The sequence below is a fragment of the Bison bison genome, unplaced genomic scaffold (genome assembly GCF_000754665.1).
Source record: "Bison bison bison isolate TAMUID 2011002044 unplaced genomic scaffold, Bison_UMD1.0 scf7180017864453, whole genome shotgun sequence".
Lineage (NCBI taxonomy): Eukaryota > Metazoa > Chordata > Mammalia > Artiodactyla > Bovidae > Bison > Bison bison.
In genome coordinates this window covers 4,694,436-4,702,529 of record NW_011495015.1, presented here as the reverse complement: position 1 = coordinate 4,702,529, position 8,094 = coordinate 4,694,436, and the positions used below count along the sequence as shown (strand labels likewise).

The following is an 8,094-nucleotide window of genomic DNA, read 5'->3' as shown; positions in this document are numbered from 1 at the left end:
GTGTTTTGTTTTAGGCCATGCTTGCTTAAAGAAAGACAGCACCGGTGAGAGACAGCTTTATGCAGAGGAAAGTAAAAATTAAGCACACCCAGAGAAGCATCATCTTTCAATTATACTGTGGTAACACTTAAAAATTACTTACACAGTATACTAACTTACTGCCCATCAAAAGCAAATGCACTTCCTGAACCACAAATACGTATTCATACAAAGCAAACCTTATTCATTTGGAAAGATTTCGCATGGAGTGTTACTATAAATAACTTCATTATCTGTAATAGAAACTCAGCTATCACCATTCTAATTAGAACATGACTAAAGAAATCCATGTTGAACAAAGCATCTGTAACATTTGGTGAGGGTAATAATGGCTTTGAAGTTCCAGGAAAAAGTCAGTTTTCCAAATTTCTCATTTACATCTCTCTCACTGTTCCCGAATCAATGGTTTAAAAAAAAAAAAAAATATATATATATATATATATAATAAAGATGACAGACACTTGAAGAAACAGGAAAAATACAACAGCACAAAGAAGAAAGAAAATCATTATATGTTCCCTCCTCTGAAAATCACTGGTACCATTTTGGCTGATGTTTCTGTCTTTTCTGTGCACAGACAGTATGTCTGCCTGCTCAGCATCATCATGTATAAACTGTTTTACCTACTTATACATTTACTAGGATTAATTCCTCTATCAGGTCAGTATTCTACAATTCTTGGGCATTGTACAGTCTTCCATCTTAGGAAAATACCATTATTTATAAATTTTCCACTTTGCTGAATATTTACTGTTTAAACACTTTGGTTTTTATGAATAACATTGTGGCAAACAGAATGGTATATTACTTCTATAAACTGTGTTGGATTTAAGAGAAATTTTCCCAAAGTGGATTTGCAGGGTCAAAAGTTTGTAAAAAACTCGAAAATACATGTCTTCCTTGATTCTACTGCAAATCTGTAACTGACACTCCCACGAGAAGTGGCTTTTGCTTTGCACCCTTCCAAAGCTTAGACTTACAGTGGTGTTTTGGCTGATAATTGTAAAATCACAGTGTATTAAAACGTGCATTTCTTTGTCACTGCATGTCTTCAGGGATCACTTAGATTTCAGTATTATTCAAGGAGAGTGTTTAAGCCTGAAATTCAGCCCCAGAATACTCTGGTTCCTCCTTGTTGCATGGGGTGCCATGAAAACCCACATATTATCTTGGTTGATAAGCTCTCCCTTGAGCTTGCAATGCAAGAACCTGTCCAATCCCTTAAAAGATTACACTTATCTCAAAGAAACATAAGAGGCTATTGTGGGTGTGTATGTGTGTAACACTCCTGGGGAAGCATTAACTCCATCGTTCTTCCTCAGAATTAATCAGCTCTGATAAGAAACAATTTGGCAAAATGAAATGTCATTTCTGAGAATACAATTTTACACGCACCAATGACCTGCCACAAAAACGTATACCAAAAAATGGAATAACCCAATTTTACTTAGTAAATACCTATTAAAACACGAGGCCGTGTTGATGTATGGCAGAAATCAAATCAGTGTTGTAAATCAACTATCCTTCAATTAAAAAAATAAGTTAAACAAACAAATATGAGGCCACCTCTACAGCAAGTCACAGCAGATGCTTCTGACACTGGTTAATTGACCACAGTGAGAAAGATAAGGGAGAATTTCATGGAGGTACCTATAACTCTCATTTGTCAGTTAGGAGCATTTTAGAGCCCTATTGTAGATTCCACATTGGTTTTCAAAAAATAGCTACAATTGATGTTGATTTAGAAAATATAATGTAATAGATGTGCTGGAAAGAATGAAGGAAATGGATTGTTTAAAAAAATTAATGGAAGAACCCTACAAGTTGCATGAACTCACACAGTGCCCAGCGTAAGGGGCATGGTGGTCTAGGAAATCAGAAAGGAATAGGGAATAGAGGGCACTTCCCAGGTGGTGTGAGTGGTAAAGAACCCATCGGCCAATGTAGGAGACATAAGAGATGTGGGTTCGATCCCTGGGTCGGGAAGATTCCCTGGAAGAGGGCATGGCAACTCCAGTATTCTTGCCTGGAGAATCCCATGGACAGAGGAGCCTGGTAGGCTATGGTCCATAGGGTCGCAGAGAGCCAGACACAACTGAAGTGACTTTGCATGTACAGGGAATAGGGGATGGGAAAATTCTTCCAGGAGAGTGAAGCTGCAGGAAATCCCCACATTATTAGTGTTGCCCCCCTCTCTCTTGCTGGGGCAGTGAAGTTTCAGCATCAGTGCAGCTCTGTCCATTAATCCCAACACCGCAGAAGGAGCCCGAGGTGTCCATGAAGGCTATGCCTCACACCCGGGCTGAGCTCCATGCTGGCTCCACTGCGCAGAAACCGTGGAAGGAGGGCTATTGCCTGGTCTTAGCCATTTGCTCTGTGACTCCAGAGAAAACATGAAGATTTTGGAGGACTCAGCAACTCCACAACGAATGTTTCTGCACATCCCTGTGTGATTAGCATGGAACTGCAGGTCATCAGCAGGCTGGACCACAAGGGGCTTCCTGGGTGGCTCAGCTGGTAAAGAATGCAGGAGATGCAAGAGACTCAGGTTTGATCCCTGGGTTGGGATGATCCCCTGGAGAAGGAAATGCTAACCCACCCCAGTATTCTTATCTGGGAAATCCCATGAACAGAGGAGCCTGGCAGGCGACAGTCCATGGGGTTGCAGAAGTCAGACAGGACTGAGTGAGCAGGCACACAGGCTTGCACACAGGCCACCAGTGGCTGGACCACAATGCCTTTAGGTTTGTAACTTGCTCTGCTCGTTTGAGAGATTCATAAATTCCTGTTTTCTTATGACGCTGGACCTGAATTTTTGAGCAAATTGAGAAGCAAGCATTTATTTTCTGGGAGGCAAGTAGGTAACCGGAGTGGAATTCTTCAGTTTCTGCAAGTGTAATAGCTAGGGTCTTTTAGATGCCTTGTTCAGTCACTAAGTTGTGTTCAACTCTTTGCGACCCCATGGACTGCAGCACGCCAGGCCTCCCTGTCCATCACCAACTCCCGGAGTTTACTCAAACTCATGTCCATTGAGTTGGTGATGCCATCCAACCATCTCATCCTCTGTTGTCCCCCCCTCCTCCTGCCCTCCATTCTTCCTAGCATCAGGGTCTTTTCCAGTGAGTCGACTCTTCACATCAAGTGGCCAAAGTATTGGAGTTTCAGCTTCACCATCAGTCCTTCTAATGAATATTCAGGGTTGATTTTCTTTAGGAATTGACTGGTTTGATCTCCCTGCTGTCCAAGGGACTCTCAAGAGTCTTCTCCAACACCACAGTTCAAAAGCATCAATTCTTCGGTGCTCAGCTTTCTTTGTGGTCCAACCCTCACATCCATGAGACTATTGGAAAAACCATAACTCTGACTATATGGACCTTTGTCAGCAAGGTGATGTCTCTGCTTTTTAGTATGCTGTCTAGGTTGGTCATGTTATAAAGTAATGGAAAGCAGATAAGAGATTTTGGTACTAGAAGTGGGCACTGCTGTCACAGCAGTATGTGACAGTGATCTGGAATAGTAGAAGGAAGCTGGAAAAAGTCTGAGAAGCACGTTAGAAGGAAAAGAAAGCTGAAAACATGTAGCTTCCTTGACAATGCATAATTTCATAAAAATGAGTAAGCCCTTACTGCTGAGGGCAGAGGAACATAAAATGCTAGGTTTGGTAAACACAGCAATACAGACAGCATGGTGACTATAATACTTAATACCATATTATTAACATATATTTAAAGGTTAAGAGAGTAAACTTTAAAAGTTCTCATCACAAGAAAAAAAATTGTGCTGTGTATGGTGACAGCAGTGACTGGATTTATGGTGGGTTTATATTCACAACATATACAAAATATGAAATCATGATATTGTACCCTGAAAATAATATGTAAATTATACCTCAATGAAAATTTCAGAAAAATAAATAAAACCAGGAACACAGGTACAACTTGGATAAAAGTCAGCAGACCAGGTGCTGGCATCTTTGGGAGGCCACTTGCCATTTTCCTATCAGTAAAAATGTTAACTTTTCTCAAGATAATTTTGGACTGGCTTCAAGCACAATTAAAATGATGCTTCAGTTCCTAAAATGAACACTTAGTATTGACAGTAAGGACAGACTGAGAACTTCAGAGAGAAATAAGAATCTGACTCCCTCAATAGGGCTAAGATATGTGGTCAAATAGGGCTTCCCAGGTAAAGAATCCACCTGCCAATGCAGGAGACACAGATTCGATCCCTGGGTTGGGAAGATCCCCCGGAGGAGGGCACGGCAACCCACTCCAGTATTCTTGCCTGGAGAATTCCATGGGCAGAGGAGCCTGGCAGGACATGGTCCAGGGGTTTGTGAAGAGTCGGACACAACTGAGCAACGTAACACAATAAATGTGGTCAAATATATTAATAATATTCTGGAAAAAAAATTTAATGAGTTTTTTTTAAGTTGGGAAGTGAGGGATGAAGTATCAGTGGATACACTCAGGCGTTAGGTGGGCAGCTGGCAACAGAAAGTCTGATTCTTAGTCCCCGGCACTCAAGGAGATTGAGGTGAATGAGCCGCGGGAACACACGTGGGGCCTGCAGACCGGCCTCCTCATCTGCTCAGCTCTGGTGCTAATGCAAGATAGAGGTGTCTCTCCGGTAGAATTAAAAGCCCCCAGAAGCACTGGGTTTTCAACAGAGCCTCCCTTCTAACAGAAAAGCAAAAACTGTGAAAACGAGGTTCTGTGATACTCGTTGTACTTTTCCAGGCTTCCATAGGCAACCCAACATTTATCTACACGTATTTTGTTCACCATCTCTCTGTACTTTTTATCCTGGAAAAAAGACAGGCTCTCTCTATCCTGCAGATGAATGAGGCCTTTGATGTCATGCAAATGTTAGCTCTGGGCCAAATGCGTCTGATCCTGAAAGTATTACACGTAGAGAATTAGAGATTTAAATGCATTGACCATTTTTATTTTGCTATGCGGAAACATACATTCACCAGGGGCTGTGCGATGCAGTTGACAGTGAAATGGAGAATATATCTTCTTGAAGGCTATTTATAACTCAATGCTAGATAGTTTAATTACAGTGGAAATTCTGTACAGTTTAAGGCTTGGCTCTGAACTAGATTGTAAATATGGACCAGATTTGGAAATAAAACACTTTTTTCAAGTAAAAAAAGAAAATTAAAAAAAATACAAGGAAGGAGAAATGAAGAAAGAAAAAACAAAAGCAACTGAAGCCCAACGAGTTTTCCTGGAGTGAAGTCTCATCATTACAGTAAACTAACAAAAATACCAGTTTTCTTTCCAAAATAATGACATTTTACATATTTAGGACTCGTCAGGGTACCCTGGGAAGCTTTCCAGACTGAACACGGACCAAAGCAGACGACAGGGAAGAAATCACATTAATATGCTAAAATCAGTACTACCTTGTAACGAATTAAATTAGATTACACAAAGCAGGATTGTGAGCATTAAATATTTCCGGAGAGTCATTACTGTTGATGGGTGAGAGTAATAAACCAGAGGAAACAAATAACAAGATTCAAGTTGTTTACTGAATAAACTCGGTTATTGGCACATCTAATCTGGGAAAAACCTGACACAGCGGACCTAGACAGCTTCTAGCAGTTTAGGGTAATCTTCGTTGATCTGTAAACAAAAGATGTGTCACCTAAGAAATTGCAGTTTTGTTTAGACTTTAACCATCATCAGCTATGAAAGGCATGGACTGTTTCGTGTGTTACATGAGATCACGGTTTCTATTGTTGGTTATGAACGTGCAGGTGGAGCTGAGAACGGAGACACGGTGTGAAAAGTAAAAATGCTGCTCTTTTTGTAACTGTATTGTTGCTTCATGCAATATTGGTTTAGTGGTGCTGATTCAGATTGCTTTATTATGGGAAGATCTCTCTGCCAGTGTCTTTATTAAATGGTCAAAGTCAGTTCTTCTGGATTGAAATTGTCCACAGGCAGATACAAGTCAGTGGGTTAGAAGAGGGAACGCCATATAGATTCTGGTTTTTCCTAATGGTTTGCATGACTGGCTTCGTGTACAGCCTAGGTTATTCCTGTAGAAGAGAGATTTGATCAGTTACTCATTTGAGAATATATGAGAGTTTCCCTCAGACTGAAGTCAGGTGGCAAGTATCTTACAAGGTTATTAAATGCTCTTCTGGACAAGATACTGTAAAACACCAGTGTATGTCATGGATAGGCTTCTTCTGAAATAACCTCATCATTACCCAAGTGGCTGACCTCACTGAAGAGAAACTTTTTCTTTTTTTGCTTTCCTTCTTAATTTGAATATGATGAGTGCATTTTATATTTTTCCTTTGAGAGAAGCCACTTTATCAATCTAGGTTTCTTAAACCAATGTTAGAGAACTAACTTCCTTTACACAGGTAGAGCATTTAAGAGACTTTTATTACATAACCAAGTGTGCAAGGAGCTGCATTCAGCACTCAAAGCCCTCCAAGGATGTTCAGTGCTCATCAAGTTCTGGCGGGCGGGTTAGTATGCATGACAAGTCTGAGCACACACACGAGATTCGGTCTGCTTGTGATGCTGGCCAAACAGCAGCTGGAAAGGCATGCATTTCCTGAAGGAAAGCAGGACCACAAGACTGCATTTTTGCCTCCTCCTGAGACACAGTGCTATGCTCGGGGGAAAAAAAAATTCCCAAAGAATATAGGAAAATAGATAACATCCACAGTGAGAGTGAGTGGTTTGGTTTCAAATTGTAAAACAAAGCAAAACAAAAGCTTAAACAGGCCAGAACCAAACACAGTTGAAGAAGCAGCTAACAATGGGATAATGCTGGCATCAGAATGGGCGTCATTTCATTCCCCTAGTTTTTGGAATGCACAAATTGCACCTCTCAGAACAAAACCATATTAGAGCTGATTAGGCTACATGGCCAGTGAAATAAAACAAACATGACCTTTCAGACCTGGCTAATGAGAGGAGCATGGACTAAAAGGAAGACATGCAGGACCAGGCAAGCAGACTCTGCTTTCTCTTTATCCTCTAGCTGGCAGGGGGAACATCAAAAGTCCATAGTATGGAGCCTGTAAATCTGAAACAAACCAGTATCCGCAAACCAATTCTCCATCCTCTTGATACCCAGCCCTGAAAATGCCAGTGAGAGAAAAAGGAGAAAAGGAGGAGGTGAAGGGAGGGGGAGAGGGAAGCCCCGGGCCACATGCCAGCCGAGGCCAAGCCTGGAGAAGCAGCACCCGCCTCTTACCTGGGCTCAGTCTTCTCCATCCTCCGGGCTGATCTCTGTCTCTTTATGGACCACTACTTTGGTCACTGACATGTCAGGATGCTGCTCTTTGGCCTCTTTAATTGCCTGAGCCAGCGCCTATCCCCGGGAGATCACAGGAGGGCAGAGACAAAAAGGAGGTGGAACATGCATGATCAGAGCAAGGAGGAGACTCACGAGCTGGATCTATCTACACAATTCACAAATGGAGCGCAACGACTGCCAAGGGGCTTATACGCTGTGTGCTGGAAAGTTAATTCAGAAACCGTTCCACTACAGGCTGGACTGAGGGCAGCTCTGGGCAAAGTAGGGCCAGCTGGTATTTCTCGTGGCTCCCCGCCAGGGCATCCACCCTCTCTCACGAGATACCTGGTCATGGTCAATGTCCGCATCTCCAGTGATGACGATTCGCTTCTCAATCCTCGTCTCTGAAATGCCTCCTTTCACAGTCTGAAAGCAACAGACAAGTGTTATGACTTTACCATCCCTGTTGACTGGGGGAAATGGTAGAAAATGCTGACTCAGCTTTAAGTAGCTTCATTTATTCTTTAAAAGTGGACACGGACTCCTATGGCAGTTATTTACAACCGTTAATTTCAGAAGTGAAGACAGAATAGATTCCTTTGGGTTTGGCTGGCTGGTGTTTCTGAAACGTCTGTCATATGCGAAGCAAGGGAGCTAAGTACTACGCCAAGGGCGTTGGAACGCATGTTCCTAAGCAGAACTCGGCAGGTGAGGCTAGAAGCATCAGAAACACAGCAGCTGTGAGAGCTCCAAGGCAGTGCCTGGCATCCTGGTATTCATGTA

At 42.1% G+C, this 8,094-nt stretch overlaps 1 protein-coding gene across 4 annotated transcripts in view; it reads right to left on the bottom strand.

Annotated features, from left to right (window-relative positions):
• Window positions 1-4,962: 4,962 nt before the first annotated feature.
• EPB41L3 (erythrocyte membrane protein band 4.1-like 3) overlaps window positions 4,963-8,094 on the bottom strand; it is a 214,367-nt gene continuing 211,235 nt past the window's right edge. For all 4 annotated transcript variants that reach the window (XM_010859102.1, XM_010859099.1, XM_010859101.1 and 1 more), the window contains 3 exons: window positions 7,657-7,737; window positions 7,270-7,386; window positions 4,963-6,091 (listed from right to left, as the gene is read on the bottom strand). In XM_010859102.1, the coding sequence (XP_010857404.1) occupies window positions 7,276-7,386; window positions 7,657-7,737 (192 nt within the window). In that variant the 3' untranslated portion in view covers window positions 4,963-6,091; window positions 7,270-7,275. The remainder of the gene's footprint in view (window positions 6,092-7,269; window positions 7,387-7,656; window positions 7,738-8,094) is intronic.